Genomic DNA, 22,338 nt, shown 5'->3' with positions numbered 1-22,338 from the left:
TTCCTGTTTCTGGCCCTGGTCTCTCTTGATCTGCTAACTCCCAGTTCCTTGGCTTCCGGTCAGCATCCTTATCTCTTCCCCTTGGCCCTGGGCCTTCTCGGACCTTTAACTTCACGGACCCAGAAGCTTGACTAAAAGCAGCCCCTACCAGGTATGTTTGGCCCATTCTCCATGTGCCTTTCTCTGGCCTGAGTCCTAGCACCATGTTTTCTTGATTCGAAGATGCCAGTTGTAAGATGCGCCATTCATTTAATAACAGCCTGAGGGGGAGCAGGATAAGAAACCGACTAAATTTATAGAGATTTTTCAAGTGTACTGTATTGTAGAAATGTAAAAATGGTTAAAAACCCAAGTCTTGGTTTTGAGGAATTATAGTCACTATTGTAATTAATATTTACTGAATGCAAATATCAAATACCTTACTAATTGATGAACATATGTTACCTCAGTTTCCTCTGTACAGTTTAAAGATCCGTGTTGTATCTCATGGACCTAGCCCAGGCAGCATTTGAGGAAGCAGGAATGTCTGGTGGTAGTGATTTGTTTCTGATTTTCTGCTTTTGAACTGAGCAACTTCTGGCTTTGGTGCTAGGGTACTGGCAGGACTCTTAAATGGTCCTGGAATGGTCATTGTATGAGAACTATTGACATCTTAGGGACTTAGGGCTTTCTAGAGAAAGAAGAATTGTAACTGTTGTTATGGTATTGATATTTCTTGATAAACTCAACAATATGTAGGTATCAGTTTTCCAACTCAGCTTCCCTCCTCCCTTCAGTACCTTGCAAAGGTATCATTGAAGAAGCTAGGTGGAATTGCATGTATGTATTTAGCTACATCGCCCTGGAAAATAGGTTTTTAAACAAAATTTATAAACCCTTTTCCTCCAGTTTATGAGGGACCACATGCCTCCCTGATCCTGTCACCCACAATCCACCTCTGAGCAGCCCTTCACACTATTTTAGTGATGTCAACACATGTGGTCAGGGCAGGAGGGAGGAAGAATGTGTTCCATGGAACTGGGACACAAAGGGGAGATAATCTCAGGGGACAGTGTGGGCCTGAACAGCGTAAAAGTGCCCTAATCAGTTTCCACTTTGAAGCTGTAGGAGGCCTTCAATGGCTATAAAGGGATATGATCTAAAACGTTCTTTCTTATTCCTTGAGAATGCTAAAGGAAAGATTACCTCCCAGCTGATTCATGTGTTTGGCTTCTTATAGCTCAGTTTTCCTATGAGTTGAACATCCAGAGACTAACCTAGTCTGTTCTTGTACTAGGGTTATCTCTTCCAAAAGGGGTCTTTCAAGCTGGACCTGGTGGTGCACACCTGCAACCTCACACATTTGGGAGGCTGAGGCCAGGAGGAGTGTAAATTTGAGGCCAGCCTCAGCCATTTAGCAAGATCTTGTCTCAAAAAAACGAAAAGAAACACAGCAGTGGCACTCAGTAGGTACTATGTTGAAAATGAACCATACAACTTGTAGGCAAGGATGGGAGGAAAAAATCAGGAGAGCGCTAAGGAAGGAGTGACATTGTCCAGAAAGAAATGTACTTATTACCTGACTTAAGAAATGGTAACCCAGCCGGGCGCTGGTGGCTCACGCCTGTAATCCTAGCTACTCAGGAGGCTGAGATCTGAGGATCGCGGTTCAAAGCCAGCCCGGGCAGGAGAAACCGTGAGACTCCTATCTCCAATAAACCACCAGAAAACCGGAAGTGGCGCTGTAGCTCAAGTGGTAGAGCGCTCGCCTTGAGCTTGAAGAGCTGAGGGACAGCGCCCAGGCCCAGAGTTCAAGCCCCATGACCGACAAAAAAAAAAAAAAAAAAAGAAATGGTAACCCTTCTGAATGTCACTTTTATATTAAATTAATTTAAAACAAACACAAAGAAGAGCTGAGCACTAGTAGTTCATGCCCATAATCCTAACTACACAGGAGGGTGAAATCTGAGGATCACAGTTCAAAGCCAGCCCAGGCAGACAAGTTTGTAAAACTCTATCTCCAATTAACCAGCAAAAAGAAGTGAGAATGCAGCTTAAGTGATACAGTGCCAGCTATGAACAAAAAAAGCCAAGAGAGCGCAAGGCCCTTCGATCAAGCCTAATATTTGCACCAAAAAGTGTATGGGGGGGGAGGGTATTGGGGGGTGAGGGAGAGGGAGGGGGGTGTTGGGGGGGCTAGGTCTAGTGGTTTACACCTGCAATCTGCTCAGGAGACTGAGATCCAGGAGGATCATGGTTCAAGGTCAGGCTGGGCAAAATGCTTATGCCTATGCCCCCCATCCCCTGTTCTTTTCGACCAGTAGCTAGGTATATTGATACACACCTGTTATTCCAGCTACCTGGGTGACTGAGATCAGGATGATTGTGATTGCTTGACAAAAAGTTCACAAGACTCCTCAAAAGAGACTGGGTGTGTTGGTGCTGTTTATCATCCCAGTAGAATGCCTAAAACAGGATGGCAATTCAGATGTGGGCCACAGGCAAAAAGTAAGACCCTGTCTCAAAATAACTGGCAAATAAAGGCTGGAGGCATGGCTCAACAGTGGATCCCCTGCCTGGCAAGTACAAGTCTCTGAGGACAGTACTGAAAATAAAGGGGGAGAAGGAGTGGCTCATACTTGTAATCCTGGATTCTTGAGAAATGAAGAAAGGAGGATTGTGATTTGACATAAATCCAGGTAAAATATTAGTCAAATAAGCTAGCTGTGGTGAGATATACCTATAATCCCTCTAAGGATTAGAGAGCTATGAATGAGGCCGAGCCTCGGTAGGAGGATTTTGACTTGAGGCTATAACCAGGCAAAAGTGCAAGACCCCATGTGAAAAATAACTAAAGCATAAAAAGGGCTTGGGGTGTATCTCAAGTGGTAGAGTGCTTGCTTGGCCAACAGGGCCCGAAGTTCAAACCCCAATACCTCCAGCAAAAGACAAAAAAAAAAAAAAAAAAGGAATGTCAGTCTTTCCCTGAAAAGAAAAAGTCTTCCAAAGACCTGAGAAGCATCTGTGCTCCGAGAGTCCTTGAAAAAGTAACTGTGGGCTGGCAGAGAGCAGTTCTCACACTGCCCTGTGCTGATAGACGTATCTTAGGGCAGGAACAGAGTGTTTGGATGGTGTGGGAGGGGGCAGGCACTTTGCCATCCTGCCCAGCTGGCTTCAGGCATTTAGTGTGTCTGGTCAGTGACCAGTGTGGAAGGTCTTTTGGAGCGGTCACTGCCCTGCGGTAAAACACTTGTTTCTGAGGACCTTGCCCCTTTCTGTTCCTCAGAAGCTCTTGCTGGTTCTTTGTATGTTTGAGAAATTCTGTCCAATTGAGAACTTCATTAGTATTCACCAGCTAATCATTCAGTAAATATTTATTGAGTCATGAAGCATTGTTTACATAGCAGTTGGGGCAGTGAACCACACACAGCAAGACAATTGGCAACAGTATAAAGCTGTGTTTGAAAAGCATCACGGGAGTGGTTCAGCCATTTTTTTGTTGTAAGAATTCAAGGGACCGAGGGATAATTTGATCACCAATGACCTTTCTTCAAGCAGTTACTTATTATACACTGGCCTTATGTTATGGCTACGTAGATAATCTTTTCCGAGAAAATATCTGAGACATGAATATCTTCCTGTAATTCTATGAGGTAAAATGATGTTCATTTTGCCTCATGATTCTGGAGGCTTGAGTTCAAGATAGGGCAGTCCCACTGGTGTGAGCCTTGGGCAAGCACAGTGTATATCTTGTATGTGTGAGTATGTGGGTTTTTTAATAAATCATTTTTATTATCTTTAAGTAGGTGTACAAAGGAGTTGCCATTCAACAAAGCAGTTTATGAATACAATATGTCTTGATCAATGTCACCCCCTTTCAGCATCCTCACCCATCCCTCCCGTTTTGTTTTTCTTTTTACTTCTCTTTCTTTCTTTTTTCTTTTTTTTTTTTTTAACTCAGGGCCTCACACTTGCTAGGCAATCACTCTATCACTGGAGCCATATCTCTAGTCCTTAACTTTTAGTTTAGCTCTTCAGATAAGCGCTCATTTTATTTTATTTTATTTTATTGCCTAGGTTGGCTTCCAACTTTTATCCTCTTCCCTCTCTAATGGCTGGGCTTTCAGATGTGAACTACCTCATCTGTCTTGTTTGAAATACAAATAACTTTTTACTCAGACTGACCTTGAATCACAATCTTTCAGAGTGGCTAGGATTACAGGTGTGAACTATCTCACCCAGTGTGAACTAGCTCACCCAGTATGAACTATCACACCCAGTGTGACTAGCTCACCCAGTGTGAACTAGATCACCCAGTCCCTGGTGGAAGCATCTTGACCCCAGTTCTTTCAGACTCTCCAGAGTTTGGGCTGGAATAGAGGTGGGTGGAGGAAGAAGGCTACTCCAGATAGAAAAATAGCATTTCAGAGCCATAGGGATGAGATTTATTTGTAATGTTTGAGCTCAGTGCAGCCACAGTAGACATTGTTGGTTTTTCCCTGTCTTATGTTTTTCCTGCCTTTTTGAGGCCACAGATAACATCTCTTACATGGGTTCTTGTGATACCTAGCACTGAGCCCGGTATATGGTGGGAGTCTAAATACTCAGGTCAACTGATGGCTTGAGCCTTGGGATTCCAAATGACAGTGTGAGCAACAGAATCTTCTACTGGGGCTGTGGTTCCTCTTGACTCAGACCTGGTGTCAGCCAGGTGTGAGGGGTAGGCATGGCATTTTGTCCATGCCGTGACCTCACTGCCCAGAAGCCTTGGACAGGGGATAGAATATGGTGGTGAAGGCATAGCACTGTGTAGCAGGGCATGATATAAGCTAGCTCTGTGCCTAGAGCATGTATTCCTGAAGACTTGGGTGGGGGAGTCAGAAATGAGAATAGGTCAGATCTAATCACTGGAGCACTGATCTTACTGGCTCTTGGAAGCTTGGGTACATCTGAGTCTCTGCCTCTGGGCCTTATTGAAGGTCCAGGTTTCTTTAACATCCAGCAGAAACATGGTCATTTTCCTTGCCAAGAATTGTTTGCCATCTAGAACCTGAATGGTTATCAGAACTGCAAAGGGCAGTAGAAACACTGGTCCTGGCCCTCATTTGAAGCTGAAGCCAAGATGGGAGTCATGTAGAGCTCCAGACGCTATAGCTTTGGGGAAGTCTTCCATGTCTGGATCTAGTTCCCTTCCTGAACTTTGGAGTTGCAGAGGGATTCTACCTGTGAATCCAGAAGAAGCTTCGTGGGTCACAGCAGAATTTCCAGTGCAGTTATCCTCCGTCCATTACTATCGTACAACTCTCTCTCCATTTCCTATTTGATTTGTAGCTACTAGAAAAATTACTCTGTACATGTCCACAATTGCTCCCAGAAACTTCCTCCCCACTTCCACCCCCCTCCCCCTCCCTCCCCCACTTCTCTGTTTTGGTCCAAGTCTGGGATTCAAACTCAACATTTTTGCTCATTGGCTAGTGCCTTACCAACTGAACCATGCCTCCAACCCCTGAAATTTTCTTCTCAATAGTGAATAGGGCTGTGGTGTTAAAGTTGCTTCACCAGCTGGATGTTCATAGCTTACACCTGTAATCCTAGCCACTCGGAATGTTGAGACGGGAGGATTGCAGTTCAAAGCCAGCCTGGGGCAGGAAAGTCTATGAGATTTATCTCCAATTAACCACCAAAAAGCCAGAAGTGGAGCTGTGGCTTAAGTGGTAGAGTACTATCCTTGAGTGAAAAGGCTAAGGGACAGTGCCCAGGTCCTGAATTCAAGTACCAATACTGGCACAAAAATAAAATAAAATAAAGTCACTACAGCAGAAAATCTCTCTTACCCAGACAGCAGGCACTTACTTAAATGCAGCTCTGCTTGAGCAGTGGGCACTCAGATAAGGCAAATTTAATTTTCAGATCTTAACTGGTTTTTATTTGTAATTTTAGAACTGGATAACATTTCATTCTAGAAAGTAGAATGCCTATTTCCAATGAGCTGAGCAGAAAAGTGTGGCTTTCCAGACAGGAAAGGCTGAAGATGGCAGAAATAACAAAAATTGGATTAATCATTTCAAAGTTTCTTTTCTTGTAAACAATAAAGCACTGAGGCCTTATCATGTTGGCTATAACTGGCCTGTCTGGGGATTGGCTATTACTTCTCTCCTCTGATTTCTTGGAAGGTCATATCATTTTAGTTGCAATGTCATGGCATGTGACTGCAGCATGAGAGATTGCATTTTTGGCTTAGTCTCTTGGGCCTAGTGCAAGAGCTCAGTCCAAACCAATGGCTTCTTACAAAATACATTTAATTGAATCAATTGCCCTCGCTTCCTTATGGCTCATTAAGGTACTAACAAGGATAGTCCCAAAAAACATTACTTGCTGGGACCTTCCCAGTTCTGACCAGTCTCTGGTAAGGCACTGGTTCCATTTCAAAGAGCCCAGGGAATCAAAATAGGAGGAAGAAGAAAAGGCAGGGCATCATCACCTTTCCTGGAGTCCTTCGCTGCTGACCCACCTCCCTCCTTTGTCCCCATTGGGACCAACAGAGTAGCTGTTTGTTTTGGCCTGAATCCTCTTGAGCTTAGCTTTAAGGTTCAACTCCTGGGTTCAGACCCACCAACTTGGCTCATATCCTGGGTTCAGACCCCAATTTCACTCAAATCTTAAGTTTAGACTCCAGGTTCACCATTAATTAGCTTTCTTTCCCTTGAGTATGGTTATCTAATCCATCCTATAGTTGAAGAAAGCAGGTTCAGAGATAAATGCCCTCTTACTTCCTTATAGGGTTGTTGAGAGCACTCAGCTAGATAAAATGAGCACACAACAAACTCAGTCCACATACTTGATAGCATCATTCTCTTGGAGCTGAGCCTAGGCTGCTGACTGCTGTGAATTACAGAGAAGGATTCCTTACTAGTAGACACACATTTCTTCCACACTCTAATGAGAATGGCTAGAATGGGAGCAAAGTGCACAAATGGCAAAGGTAGTTCCCTGGCCCTGGTGAGGTAGGCAGGGGAGAAAGTGTGTTTTCTTTTTTTCTTTTGCAAGTCCTGGGGCTTGAACTCAGGATCTGGGCACTGTCCCTGAGTTGCTTTTGCTCAAGGCTAGCACTCTACCACTTGAGCCATGGTGCCACTTCCAGCTTTTTCTATTTATGTGGTACGGTGGCATCGAACCCAGGGCTTTGTGCATGCTAGGCAAGCACTCTACTACTAAGCCACATTCCCAGCCAGAGAAAGTGGAGAAGCTACGAGGCTTCTCAGTCCATGTCCTCATTTGCAGAGGGACAGGTGGGGGTGTGGTGTGATGATCCAGTATGTGGTCTGGGACGCTAGTTTCCTGACCTCTCCTTCTCAGGTCCTGCCTCAGGGGCAGTGCACAACAGCTGACCTGAGGGATGGTGGCCTGCCCTTCTTGGATAAGAAAGGAGTAGCTGGGGCCTTTGGGTCCTTGGCCATCTGCCAAGTCACCCTGGGAGCCTTCTCTGCACACCCTCCCTGGTGAAAGAGGCCAGTTTGCCTCCTCTTTTCTGTCTTTGTATTTAGTTGACACACGGATACAAGTGGACCCCCAAGGACCAGGGAACTAGAACCCTAGGTGCAGACCAGAAGGAGCCAGGTGTGGAATGTGCCAGATGGCTCTAGGGGGTGACCTAAGTTCTTACCCTCCTTGGTCTTCCCTTTGACAGGGTGCAACAGAAAGGGTCTGGGTGCCCTTGCCTATGGTCAGGGCAAAACCTGCAGCAAAACCTTACTCACCCTGCTGCAAACTCCCTTTCTCAGGTCCAGCTTGCTTGGACTACTCCTTGCTTTTATTTGGTGCTGGTCCTAGACCTTGAAATCAGGCCTAGGCACCATCCCTGAGCCTTATCTGTTCAAGTGCTCCTAGTGCTGTACCACTTGAACCATAACTCCACTTCTGGATTTTATTTGGCGGGGGGTGGAGACTGATGGAAGACTTGAACCCTGGATCTCTGTGCTGAGACTCTATTAGGTTGCATCTTAAGGCATAGCCAGCTTCTTTCTTTCATGCCCCAGAGACACCAGTGGCTCCAGGGTGGGATGGGGCAAGCCTGGCCCCTACACTATTCAGTGTGTCCTCTTCCTGCCATTATCTAGATTGACTGCCAGGTCTCCCATCAGAGCCTCCTCTCTAGAGAGCCTGGTCTCTTTAAATTTCTCTCCCTAGTCTACTGTCCCCTCTTCCTCTTTCCTTCCCTCTAGCCTCCAGCCATGCATTCTGGGTCAGATGGCCTAAGTGTCAAGCTTCTACTCAATTTCCACTTTTTCAGCAAAGCCCAGGCCTTGGTCCACAGGACTGATCTCTCTAGTGTCCAAGCTTTTGGAGGTCTGTGTCACATAGCTTTAGACTAGCCACTGCCTTCTCACAGTTAGTGTGGCCTCATGTGTGTATCTTGGAAGCTGGAGCAGCCTCATGTGGGTGGAACTAATGTGGGTGCTTCCGGGGCCCCTGACCTAGAATCAGAGCTCAGAAGGACTGCCTGAATAGGAGCTGGTTTTCCGCTTCACTCATCCTGGCCTGTGCATTATTGTCCCTACCAGTTAGTTTCCCAGAGAGGCTTGGCAGTCTGGTGAAGGAGTGTGGTTAATCTGCCAGACCGGCCTACATTCCTTCTTACATTCTTTCTTCCCTTATTCCAGCTGCTTCTTTTCTCTTTTACAATTGCTGCCTCTATTATTGAAGACCCAATCCCCTGTGTACATACCATCTAAGCTGGATGACTGCAGTACCTCTGTCCTCAGCAACCATCATTCAGTCACCAGGGGTCTACTGGGGAACTCCAAGCCCCTTGACGCATACTCTCTACCTTTCTGGAAGTCTTCACCTCTACAAGGACTTGAGAGACAGAGGCGATCCTAGGACCTTTTCTAGGAGGCCAGATTCCTCTCACATATCTTAGCCCCTCCAGCCCCACTCTCACCCCAGAGAGTACTCGGGGGAACAGACATTATTATTAGCCAGTACTATTTTTCTAGGTAAGTCTATCCTAAGCACAGGCTCTGGCTAAATGTAACTAAAGGGAGTATCTTAGAGCTCCTTTCCCGAGCAAGAGGAGACCTTTCTTATGGAGCTCCGTTGTTGGGTGCGGTGAGGCTGGGTGGCAGTGGAGAATTGCATGGTGGGGGCAGCCAGCTCCTCTCATTTACCCCCTGTTCTCTTTGTCCTTTCAGGCTGGAGGCCAGTACTGAATCTTGCTGTTCTAGACTGTGCTGAGGAGGTCAACAACGCTGTCTGCAGAGACTTCAACATCCGTGGCTTCCCGACTGTGAGGGTATGTGTGGCAGGGGAAAGGGGCTGGGGCTGGTTCTGGCCAAGCACAGTGCCCCCTACTCTGTGTTTCCCTGGCATCTGCCTGGGCTGCTGAGTTCTGTGGAGCCTGCTACGCTTCCAGGCTTGAGTTGTTTAAATCACAGCCCTTAGGACTATCCCTTTGCTTGATGTTCTAGAAATGAAGGCAAAAAAGAAAGAGGCTCATTTGGATAGAAAAAAAAAATCTTCCTTTTTAAAGGAAAGAGCCTAAGGTGGCTGTGTTGGGGTGGACGGATTTCAGATGCTCTAGGTTGGACTGTGAAGTGACCATCCCAGCTCCCAAGATTCACTTCTCTCATTCCTGGCCTCCCATGCTTGGAGACACTGCAAGCCTCATCGTCACCAGGCAAATGCTCAGAAATGACCTGCAGGCATAGCCTCACCCTATAGTCCAAATGCCCAGTGCCTCAGGGGGCAGGGATTCCTGGCATGGGCTCCATCACACCTAAGACATGAGGGTTCTGTCAACTTAGCTCTGGCTAGAGTCTCTGATACCTTCTCTTCCCGTCTGCCCACTGTGGGGCACCAACAGCTCAGTTAATTAACGAACGAACAGCTTCCAAGGCTTTCAGGCAGGAGGCCCTTGCATGACTAGAGCAGTAAGAAATGCTCCATTTATGGCAAGGGCCTTCCCAGGGCCCAGGCCTGCCAGAAAGGCATCTAGAAAAGCACTTTCCTATATAGCAATGAGGGAGTAATCAGGAAATCCCTTTGAAAGCTGAAATGCCAAGTATTGTCTTTGGAACAAGACACCTCCAGGCTCAGAGACCTCAAGTTTTATGCATACCCATGCCTGATTACCTCCAACAAATACATCTGGAAAGCAAGGACCCAGGCTGTCCAAGAGTTGCCAGCTCTGACGCCTGCTGGACTTGGGGATTCCACAGCTCAGTTAAGACTGTTAGCACTTCCGGGTCGAAGGCCAGACTGGTCTGCAGTGAGCCAGCAGCTACTGCTACATCATTCAGAAATGGCAGCAGAGAGACTGCTTATCAGTAAGCTCTTTAAAATAGAACCTCTTTCTGTCCAAGGACATTGGCCTGTACTGGGCAAGACATGTCACTGAAAGTCTCAAACAGAGCACCCTGTTCCTTGGGCTAAGCCAGGGCAGGCAATGCCGAGCAGAAAGTTGTGAGAACAAGATGATAGCTGCTCACCAGCAGGTCATTTTCTCCCATCGAAGTCTGGACATAGGACACCTGCCGCTGCCCAGCCTGTTGGAGGGCTTAGCATTGGTATGGAGGCTAATACCAGGACATCCTGTTGGGATTCTGGAGGGCCCCACACCTGTGGCTTTCTATTCTGTCTGGGAGAAGCTCAGCCTCTGGGTGTGAAGGAAATGGCCCAGGCAGTCACAGGCCAGTGTCTCCTCAGCACCTACTCAGGTCACGCAGCGCACGCACGCAGTCAGGAAGCCTCCAGTGATTAATCACCTCCCTACCCACCCAGCTGCTGTGGGAGGGCCCTTAACTGCTCCTCTTGGCTTTCCCCTGCCTCCAGACAGGCAGCACCTGGCTGGGCCAGTCTGGTTGTCAGCTGTCCATTTCTTAAGCTGTCCAGTGTTGGACCTCCCTCAGCAAAGCCTCTCCAAGGAACCAGCAGAGAGAAAGGTACTCAGTGACCTGTCGTAGGCCGTGCTCAAGCAGTTCAAGTTGTGGATCTCTGGTTGTGCTCCTAAGACATATGCAGTGGCTTTTGAATGGTTTATACCTATAATCTATAGCAAGAAATAGACATTTTACATTGTGATCTCAGAGCTGGTCTGTATCTATTACTAAACCAAAATATAAAACATTCATTCTTACTGGATGTAGTGTACTCTTCTATTTTCTATTCTGGTTTTTTTTTCTATGATTTGCTAATCTGCTTTGACAAGTGACTACTAGGTTGCTTCTGAGTACTAAAAAGTACTCAAACAGACTTCAGAGATTCTAACCCATTGAAAGTCTAGTCGATAGTATACCTATGGGCACCTTGGTCCTGATCCCTAGAAAGCATAGTAGATCTTAGAGACCTGCCAGCTGCCAGCAGGCCAGGCAGATGGCTCTGTTGCATGGACTCCTGCCCCTGCCAGCCAGAGCCTGTCTTTGCTCACCGTACCCATACAGGCCAGGAGAGCCCTAAAGGGAGGACTCAGGGGGGAAGACAGTGTTGCCCAGTTCAATGCTGACAGGCCCACACAAGTCTGGCCACCACCATGGACATGTGTCACTTCCCTTTTCTTCTGCCTTCTGCCCCTTGTCACCATGAGCAAAGAGTGAGCTTCCTCCAGCCCAGCCTGTTTAGCAAACACTGGCCCTGAAGGGCAGAGCAGCTGGATCAGGTCACCATCAGACCAGGACATAGTGCTGGAGTTTGACTGAAATAAAACAAAGGCTCCAGGAGGGTAGGGCTTGCTTGCAATAGGTTTTGTCTGAACCTCTGACAAAGAGCTTCTCCCAGGCTGTGGCTGTGCCCCTCAATGCAAGGGGAAAGGAGCCCTTTGCAGGCCTAACCGCACTGAGGATTACATGGAGCCACGGTGTTGGAGAGAGCAAATCTTCCTGTGCCGATTCTGAGGAAACCATTGATACAGATTCAGATCCTGGCTCTGTTGTTCACTGTCTCTGTGATTTGGGAAGGTACTTAGCCCCCCTCTCACCAGCCCTGGGTCTCAGTTTTCCTGCTCTGTGAAAATGGGATGCTATCTACCTAACAGGATTGTTGCAGAATGTTAAATGAAGTCATATCTGTGAAGGTGCTATGGCACTGGTATTAGTTGAGGTCTGGAAAATGACAGTTTTCTTCCTTCTTGTTGCCCCCCTGGGGCTAGTGGCAGCTCCTCCATGTAGGTACATCTGAGGCCACCCATCCAGCAGCAACAACGAGGGAATATCTTCAGGTCAGCAGGAATACTTGACTCAGGATGTAGAGCTGACCTGCTGGTTGGGCAGCTGGGAGTGATCTGTGTACAGTATGAATGCTGGAGGAGTTGAGCTTTGACTCAGGTAGGATGGAAACTCAAGTGTGTCAAAGGGCAGATGGAGTTTGAGTAGGACAGAGGAGCATGATAGAGAGTTAGACAAAGCCCTATGTGGACAGAGCTGTGGCATGTTGAGCGGATCAGTCCTGTTGGGCATTTCAGGGCAGGGGAAGGAGGAAGCTTAGGAATGGCAGGGCCTTGGAAGGCAGGTACAGAGCCATTGCAAGACAGTGAGATGTCAGGAAAGTGGACAGGACTCAGAAAAATGCCTCCCTCCTGTCTGGAAAAAGAACAGGGACACCCTCTCCACTGTCACCTGCTATCTTCCAGCCATCTTTGGCTATTCACAGCAAGGAAGTAGTTGGGGTTGTCAATCTTTGTGAGCACACCTTGAAGTATTTGGAGGCTGTATTGTTTTCCTCAAAACTTGTCCGAGGAGCTGGAACCCTGGACCATCACTGTGTACTAATGGAAAGTGTATTTTCTGTTCTGTCCAGCCATTTTGGTTCACAGGGCATCAGTTGTTCCATGGGTCGCTTATGAGCTATCTCAGCCCCCATTTGCTTGCTCTTGGCCTCTCAAGAGTGCCAAAGTTGGGGAAGGAAGAAGCACCCGTTCTGTGTCTGTCTTGTATCCTATCTTGTACCAGGGGATGAAAGGGATCAGATGCTGACTCTTCCTGGGGAAAAGAAGACTCACTTCTGAAGGCTCAGTGGCCTGTTTTCAAGGAGTGTCAGTGCTGCCCTTGGCACACGCCTCCAACAATCCATCAAGAATACATTTTACTAAGAGGACAAAAATGTGCCCTGACTAGATCTCCTCCTGAGCTCCCATGATGATCAAAGGGCAGAGTCTCTGCTGGGTTGAGCAGACATCTGTGGAGTCTCCATGTGTTACGCTCTGTGCCAGGCCCAGTATGGCTTATATTGGTAAATAAGCTATAGTCTGGCTTTCAAGTCTAGCAGGTGGCTGGGTGGCTGGGTGGAAAGTTCAGGGTGAAGTCCATTGTAGCTGTAGACTATGGGGCAGAAGGAAGTGAGTTTGGGTTCATATCTTTGATTTAAAAAACCTCAAGTAGCCGGGCGCTGGTGGCTCACGCCTGTAATCCTAGCTACTCAGGAGGCTGAGATCTGAGGATCGCGGTTCAAAGCCAGCCCGGGCAGGAGAGACCGTGAGACTCCTATCTCCAATAAAACCACCAGAAAACCGGAAGTGGCGCTGTGGCTCAAGTGGTAGAGCGCTTGCCTTGAGCTGAAGAGCTAAGGGACAGCACCCAGGCCCAGAGTTCAAGCCCCACGACCGACAAAAAAAAAAAAAAAACCTCAAGTAGCCGGGTGCTTGTGGCTCACACCTGTAAACCTAGCTACTCAGGAGGCTGAGATCTGAGGATCACGGTTCAAATCCAATCCCAGCAGGAAAGTCTGTGAGATTCTTATCTCCAAACCACTCAGAAAACCGGAAGTGGTGCTGTGGCACAAAGTGGTAGAGCACTAGCCTTGACCTGAAGAGCTGAGGGACAGTGCCCAGGCCCAGAGTTCAAGACACACACACACACACACACACACACACACACACACACACACACACACACACACACACACACACACACACACACACACACCCTTCAAGTACAGGGAGTTTGGATCTTTTTCATGGGCAGTGGTGAGCTATGGAGGCATTTGAGGAAGAGCAACAGAACTGAGTCTTAGTGGCTTCTTAGCCTTGGTGGCAAGAAGGAAGATGGTTGAAGAACAAAAGATCCAAAGTATTTAAATTTCTTACTCATGAAGAATGAACGAGTAGGGATGGATAAGTTATCACCTCTTGGCAAGAGGTAGGAAAGGAGGCAGCTGTTAAAGGAAAGTTGCAAAGGTCAGAGTCATAGAACTTGTCAGAAGACTAGATAAGGGTTGTGGGAGAGGGAGATGCCAGTCTGGGTGTCAAGACTGAACACTGGGTGAGCTACCACACAGGTGCAGGAAGGACTTGGAGGAGGGGTGACTCAGCCTGGGTGTGTGGGGAGGGGGTGCCCTGACACCTGTGTGGAGTGCACAGGAGGAGCCAGAAGTCTAGAGTGGGGACCTGAGAATGCAAATCAGCTGGATGATATAGTCAAGTTTGGCCAGGGAGAAACAATATGCTTAGTTCCATTTATTCTCTCATTCATTCAAAAATGGCTAGATGCCAGTGGCTGTGCGAAAGGCACGCAGTTTGAGGCTTCATGGTGGCAGAGGTGTTCTTCTGTCTGAGAAGCAAGTTGAAGTCTGTTTTCCAAGTGCTTAAACAGGACCACAATCACCAAGTTATATTTTGTACTTTTATGATCATTTTTAAAGCTATTAGAATAGCATGATTTAACTAGATCAAGATTTGCTCAATAACTGTAAAGAACACATATAAATATGGGCGGTATATGTCAGTGAATTGTTTTCACTCATTAATAAAAGGTTATTTTTCATGGTTTAAAAAGGGAATGAAGGGGCTGGGAAGGTGGCTCAGTGGTAGAGCTCTTGCTTTGCACACATGAGGCCCTGGGTTTCGATTCCTCAGCACCACATAAGCAAAAAAGAAAAAAGCTGGAAGTGGCGCTGTGGCTCAAGTGGTAGAGTGCTAGCCTTGAGCTGAAGAGCTGAGGGACAGCGCCCAGGCCCAGAGTTCAGGCCCCATGACCGGACCAAAAAAAAAGTGGGGGGAGGGGAATGAAGCCAGGTGCTGGTGGCTCACGCCTGAAATCCTGAAATTCTAGCTACTCAGGAGCTGAGATCTGAGGACTGCAGTTCAAAGCCAACCCAGGCAAGAAAGCCATGAGATTCTTATCTCCAAGTTAACTACTAAAAAACTAGAAATGGACCTACTGGGGCAGCAAGGTCAGAGGGAACAAGAGAAGGTTGCACATGGTGTGGCGGGGTGGGGGGTGGGAGGGTCTCTGTCTTCCTTCGGTGGATAACCAGATCTCTGGTAGATTCTAGTTTTCTGCCTTTCCATGGCTAAAACAACAAAAAAAAGTCCTAGCTGCCAGGCAACAGAGGCTCACGCCTGTAATCCTAGCTGCTCACAAGGCTGTGGCTCAAGTGGTAGAGTGTTAGCTGAGCAAAAGGAGCACAGGGACAGTGCCCGGGCCCAGAGTTCAAGCCTCAGGACCAGGGGGGAAAAAAAAGAGTCCTTAGCTGATGAGCATTTCCTAGTGTTTCAAAGGTAGGAAGGAGAAAAGAGAATGGATCAAGATGGTGATAGATGGTGATGGTGATGATGATGTACCTAACACTAATTCCCTGCTATATGTACTGAGTAATGGGCTCTAATTACTTTATATGTATTGACCATGCAACAACTAAAGGTGGATAGCATCATCCTCATTTTAAAGATGAGAATGCTAAGATTTGGAGAAGTTGACAAAATGTCCAAGGCCACATAGCAAAAGCATAGAGAGACAGTTCTACCTGAGCCTAAGACCTGCACTCAGCGGCCAGCTTGGGATAAGGCTATTTGAATTGTGCTATTGGAGGCAGAGGCTCAAAGTAGCTAAAAATGGCCCTGAGATTAGAGTCCTTCGGGAAGAAGGCTGCAGGCTCTTCTCCAAGGTAGTTCACTGTCTTTCAGAACAACCAACCCTTCCCTCCTAAGGAAGGAGTGCACAAGCCGGAGTCCTGGCAGCTTTTTACTACTAGAACAGAGGCTCAGGTTGTATGTAAGGAGCTGTTGTTTGTTCTCTCTGTCTTCTCACCCCAAGGAGATGACAGACGAGGCCTGAGGTGTGTGCACAGGAAAAGAGGATGAAGTGATGATGAGTCAAACTGGACAGTCGGTCACAGGCTTGTTTCTGCAGGGCTCAGACCCACCCCTCAACAGTACCTGTTCTTGTGTCCCCTCCCTAGGCCGAGTGTTTGCAGTGCCAGGCTAGGAGGCCTTGGAGATGGAGATGCTAGCCGCCCACCCCCAAGATAAAGGGCAAAGGCAGATTGACACGAAGGAAAGCTGTTCCATGGGGATGTATAAGTGATTTCAGTTCATTTTTTCAGATGTATCTGAAAGCCAGCCGCAGTTGTGCACTGAAGAGTTAGCAATGGTTATGAACTAGGCACTAGAGCTTTATGGAAAGAGCCCACTCTAGTAGAGTTATAAACCTCTGCTTGCAGGTTCTGTGGGTGCTTCCGTTTTGTAGAGGAAGCAATTGGATGCCAGAATGAGGAAGGGAGTCAGTGTCCACACCCAAAAGACTACTTCCCTGACTTCCCTTTTATAGAATGAGAATAAAAGCAAGGAAGTAATTTGCACAAAGTCATCCCAGCTGATCAGCTAGAGTTTAAATGCAGGTCCATCTGATACCACCATTGTGCTCTTAACCAGCATGCATTGCTGACTCTGCCTGTGTTTGCTTCCAGTTCTTTAAGGCCTTTTCCAAGAGTGGCTCAGGAGCAGTGTTGCCAGGTGGGTGTCCTGGCTGTGGCTGTCCTGTTGGTATTGTCATCATCTTCCTTTCCCTGCCTCCTCCTTTAACCTCCAGGGTTTCTACTGGAATGAAGAAAACCCTCTTTACAAGGGTGAGGGACCTCTCTCCAAAGGAAGTATGACATGTTTTTTTCCCATTCAGTCTGGGAGATCCCTTAGGAAAGCCAGGTTCAAGAAGCCTTTCATTGTGTCCCATCTGGGTCTTGGGGTGGGGGACAGGGGAATTGTGTTCCCAGAATAGCCTTCATGTCAAAAAGTAGTTGATGGCAGAGGACAGACCAGATGGCCCCTGGAGAGAGCCTTTGGTGGCTTGGTTTTGAGGGCCTCCTTCCTGCCATCAGGAGGTTGGATCTCCTGGTTTTGCTTTCAATCATAAGGGGAGCCCCGCCCCAACGGCATGTGCTCACTCGTTCTAAGAATTGACTTGGGGCCTCTTGATTCTGGGAGTGAGGTTGACAAGGGTGCTGGAGTCAGCCTTTCTCTCCTGATAGCCCCTCACTGCCTGTTTCCTTTACAGTGGCTGGTGCTACCGTGCAGATCCTACGGGAGAGACTCATTGATGCCTTGGAGTCCCACAGCGACACATGGCCCCAGGACTGTCCACCACTGGAGCCTGCCAAGTATTTTGGGGCTGGGGAAGGCTAAATGCAGCAAACACCAGGGTCCAAAAATGGTGGGAAAAAGAGGATGGGAGCCACTTTGATTCTTTCTGCTGCCTTTGCCTGTGGGCAGACATCTCCATTTGCTGGAATCCAGAGATATTTCAGAGTAGCTGGTGGCAGGTGCTGTGGAGCCCTGTTGTCCATTCTTCCAGGTGTGAAGTAAAGTAGGTGAGGCTCTCCGGGTCATTCATACCTGTTTCTGCTTCTCTCCACTGGTCCTTAGGAGCATTTGGAGTATGCAGGATTTCACATGATCTTAGCCAGGAAAGGCTGCTGACAGCATGAGAATAGGGAGAATGAAGGTCAAATGCCATTGAGAGGAAAAGGGCAGTGGGGTGGGGGGAGAGGAAAGCAGGGGATGTGTGCAGAAATGTAAAGCCCTGCTTCTAAACCAAAGGTGGTCATTCTTCTGAGCAGCAGCTGGGGAATGGGGTGACCCTCAGCTCCCTGTGTTACAGGGTCAGGTGCACGTGGCTGGTGGGAAAGTTTTATGACTGTTTTTGTTTTGTTTTGTTTTGTTTTGGCTAGGAAAATGAGGGCAATGAGAGAGATTATAAAGACCAGACTCCCTTCCACACACACTTGTGAATGAGAACTCTCATGGGATAAGGCTCACTTCAGGGAATTCCTGCCAAGAAGGAATAAATCCATGAACCAACAGGGCCTGGAGAGGAAGCCCAGCTTGAAACACAGCAGCGGTCCCCAGAGCTGCGAAGGCTAAGTGAGGCAGAGGAGGTTGAAGGCTTTGGAAGTCTGTGTGTCAGCATACTTCAAAAGCGATAGCCCTGCTGATTGATCAGATTCACATGACTTCCTTATTATTTAGCCAATTCCCTCTCTTCCCAGAGGGCCTTGCAGAGACCCTGGAGTCAGTATATAGTTCTGATGTAATTTGGAGTTCCAAAACCAGACCTCATCTGTATTAGTTTCTTTTATCATTGTGATACCTGAGAAACAATTTAAAATAAGAAAGGATTAATTTTGGCTCATGGTTTTAGTACAAGGTTAACTGAATCCATTGCTTTGGGCCTGAGGAAAGGCAGGATATCATCTGGGAAGGAACATAGGATAGACAGAGAGAGAGAGAGAGAGAGAGAGAGAGAGAGAGAGACAGACAGACAGACAGACAGGCAGGCAGGCAGGCAGGCAGACAGGCAGACAGGCAGACAGGCAGACAGACAGAGACACCTGGGACAAAATATATTTCCCAAGTATATGCCTCCAGTGTCCTATTTCCTCAAATAGAGATATCAGATATCAGTCTATCAGTAGATTAATCCATTGGTTGGGCCAGAAACCTCATGACCCAATCACAGTAATTGGATCCACCAGCTGGAGACCAGGCTTTGGACATGAAAGCCTCTTTTGGGAGTATACTACATATACAAACCATCAACACAGTCTCCCCAGGAAAATCCCCATGCCAACCTGTGCTCTGGTTCTTCCTTGTTCCTTTGTTTCTATCTCTCACACATGTGAATGCCCCTCATGGGGTTTATTTCCAGCCCTGAGGATCTCAAAAGCAACAAATTGGTCAAATCTGCCAACCCCTCTCAAAGTGATCCTTTTAAAACTGCTTGAGAAGGAGGCAGAGGTGTGTGATGAAAGGTAAGCTATTGCTCCCTAAGGGCTGAGGACTTGCTCTTTGGCTGGTGTAGGGCAGGTCTGAAGAAGTAGTCTGAGAGAGACACACTGCATACCTCCCCCACTCCTACCCCCAGAGAAAGTCTGGTTTATCCATGATACCTTTCATCCACCCAGTGAAGCTCAGCCTGACCCCCGCCTCTCTGGCATGTTCATTCATGCACATAAATTCATGCACATCAACATTTTCTATGTGGAGGTGCTCACTGCCATGTCTTTGGGTCTAATCAGCAGAAATGAGACATCACGTAGGCGATTAAAAAAAAAAGAAAAAAGATCCGGTCTCCTTTGACCTCTGGGTCTTCTTTCCTGCCAGCCTCCTAAGATGTGTGAGATGGGTGGTTTTAACTGGAATAAGGAAAGAAATTATTCGGTATTATTTCCTATTGAAACCTTGACCTTTTAAAACAATTTATACTTTAATTTTCTGGCTGGGAGAGTGGATATGAATTTTTAGTTATTTCTACCTAAGAAAACGGGGCCTCATTTTCTTCATCTTAAACCAAGGAGGTTAAATTCTAGTTTCTAAAGTCTCCTGTACCTGGTCCTCATTGGTTCTTTGTTTTCCTTTTGTGCCTATTCTGAGATGAAATTGCAGCTCTCCCAGTTGGTGGTGACTTGCTGCAGATTAGGACTTGACTTTGATGGGTTTTCATCATCAGTTTCTTAGGAAACCAATAAAGCCCTCTTCAGTAAGGAACATGGAGAGAGCTAGTACAAAGCATCCCTATCACATCTCCTCCCCAGCCTGTTTCCTGCTCAGTCCTGACTCCTAAAAGAGTCACAAAGAAAAACAGTGCAAACAAACAAAAAACCAAGGTGGGTCAAATGAAGAACCAGCGTTAGGTAGCATCCTCAGAGAATGAGGGTTTGGTTTTTCCCCACTAGAGAGAGGACTGGTAGAGGGAGACCACAGAGGCACGTGACAACATGCCTGTACTTGCAGTACCAAGTGCTGAGTACTTTGCCTCATTCCACTAGCTGTGGAAAGTAACCTCAGACATGTCTCTTACAGGCTGGAGGAGATCATTGGATTCTTTCCAAGGAGTAACGAAGAGTACCTCGCTCTGATCTTTGAAAAGGAAGGCTCCTACCTGGGTAGAGAGGTGAGCTACTTCCACTTCCCCCCTACCCTGGGATGGCCACTGGGAGAGACCTGGTTCAGTAGCAGGCTTTTTGAGTTTGTTTGTTTGTGTGTTGGCACTGGTTAGCATCTTGTCCCTGTACATTACTTAGCTTGGCACTGCCTGGCCCCTTCTGGGGACATGTGAAATATGGAGTTGGACTTTAAAATCTTTCTCCCTGAAGCCAAAAGTAATACCAGCTTATTGTTGAGTTAGTCCTAGGCACATGGCTGCTGATCCCTATAGGGGTCATCAGATAATGTCTAGGATCATGCAGCTAGTAAAGTGGAAAAGAACTCTGACCCAGGACTGACTGGGTTCAAAGCCCATATTGTGTCCACACTACTCTACTGCACAGAATTGGAGTAAGAACGTAAGGGATGACCCAGTCTCTCATGGCCAGCGATGCACATTGAACTTCCATTCTATCATTCCATATGTCTTTGGTCAAGTTGTCCGAGTTTTCTGAGTCTCATTTCCCTGGCTATAGAGTAGTAACAGTTACGTTTCTTTATAGTATTGCTGGCAGATTGTCCAGTGGGACAATCTACAGTAGAAGGTCTGGATTTGCTGCTGGCATATAGAAGGTGCTTCATAAAGATCCACCTCATTGTTTAATAGAGAGAGAGCACCCACCGTGGTGGGTGCAGAGTGGGAGGTGGCCTAAGTCAGTGCAGAGAAGAGATACCTCAGGGGGTGAAGCTAAAACCACTCTGGACATAGCATTTTCCTGCTGACACACAAGTAGCCCCCACAGCTTGGGTAAGGCCTGTCACCTGGAGGTGACTGGTAAACGCTGATTGGGAAAATGATCTGCTTTGCCTCAACTTCCTCAGCTACAAAATGGTTTTATTATTTTTAATAAATACTTATCTACCTACATGTGCTGGTTATTATTACATCTATTTTTATAAAATTAACCCTTGTAATCCTCCTAACTATCCTCTGAGACTGGTATGATTGTTTTAGCTTTCCTTTTCTTTTTCTACTCGTCTTGGGGCTTGAACTCAGGGCCTGGACTCTCTCTCTGAACTTTTTTTGCTCAAGGCTAGTGCTCTTCCACTTGAGTCACAGCTTCCCTTCTGGCTTTTTTGTGCTTAATTAGAAATAAGCATCTCATGAACTTTCCTGTTTGGGCTGGCTTCAAACCTTGATCTCAGATCTTAAGACTCCAGAGTAGCTAGGATTACAGGTGTGAGCCACCAGTGCCCAGCCTTTTTTTTTTTTTTTCAAGCAAAGAAATTGAGTCAAGAGAGCTTTCATCCTGTGGCTCTTGGGTGGTTGTGGACCCTGTTGCCTGTGGGTTGGTGGCACAAGAGTCTTGTTCTGCATGACAGTCTTCACAGACCACAGCTGCCACCATGGGGCCTGCCCAGCCCTGTTCTAGGACCCAACCCCTGGCTCCCTCTGCCCAGTGGCTTAGCCTCCAAACATCCTGCTGTCTCTGCAGGTAATTCTGGACCTGTCTCAGTATCATGGCCTGGCTGTGCGCAGGGTCTTGGACACAGAGGACTACGTAGTGGCCAAGTTTGGTGTCTCTGACTTCCCATCGTGCTACCTGATGTCTCGGAATGGCTCTGTCGCTCGAGTCCCTGTGTGAGTGCGCTGTCTCCCCGCTTTCTTTTCTCTCCCTGTGCGCATCCTGCCTAGAGAGGCCATAGTCCTGGCAGGTAGGTTCACCCTAGAGATTCTTCTGAGGACCGGTGGAGCACCCCTACAGGAGAAGCAGAGTTCTGTCTCTCTGTAGGACAGCTCAGTGGTCCTGCATTAGCTCTGACCATTCCTACACCATCTACACCCAGACCTACCCCACCCTCCTCTGTTCATAGACAGGCTCATTGGCAGGCTGTAGGCCTGGCAAGGACTCAGATATGCCTGACCCTCCCTCCCTTTGGTTTTCTAATTGCAGAAAAGTTCATTAAGAGCCAGACAATAGCCTGTTCCAAAATGCCAAGAGAAAACAATCAGGCCAGCCTCAGCCCCTCTGTCAGCCTCCTGCTGCTGAATGGCCTGTTAAATGGCGCCAGATGGTGCCTCGGTGCCCTCCCTGGGCAGATGATTGATATCAGCCTGGCCCTGCATGCAGTTGAGGGCCCGGGATATCAAGGCTCGTCTGAAGTGCCCAATGAGCAGCTCCTCCAGGCCACATGAGATTGAAACTGGACAGAGTGGCCACTTGCCCTTGCCC

General features: G+C 47.4%; 1 protein-coding gene across 2 annotated transcripts in view; it reads left to right on the top strand.

The window, feature by feature from the left end:
- The window catches only part of Qsox1 (quiescin sulfhydryl oxidase 1), a 35,010-nt gene that overhangs the window by 829 nt on the left and 11,843 nt on the right, over nt 1-22,338 (top strand). For both annotated transcript variants that reach the window (XM_070034332.1, XM_070034331.1), the window contains exons 2-6: nt 9,171-9,271; nt 16,654-16,699; nt 17,238-17,340; nt 20,042-20,132; nt 21,601-21,746. In XM_070034332.1, the coding sequence (XP_069890433.1) occupies nt 9,171-9,271; nt 16,654-16,699; nt 17,238-17,340; nt 20,042-20,132; nt 21,601-21,746 (487 nt within the window). The remainder of the gene's footprint in view (nt 1-9,170; nt 9,272-16,653; nt 16,700-17,237; nt 17,341-20,041; nt 20,133-21,600; nt 21,747-22,338) is intronic.

Source organism: Dipodomys merriami, unplaced genomic scaffold, assembly GCF_024711535.1.
Source record: "Dipodomys merriami isolate MVZ:Mamm:240054 unplaced genomic scaffold, mDipMer1.0.p SCAF_24, whole genome shotgun sequence".
NCBI lineage: Eukaryota > Metazoa > Chordata > Mammalia > Rodentia > Heteromyidae > Dipodomys > Dipodomys merriami.
This window is presented reverse-complemented; position numbering and strand designations above follow the sequence as displayed.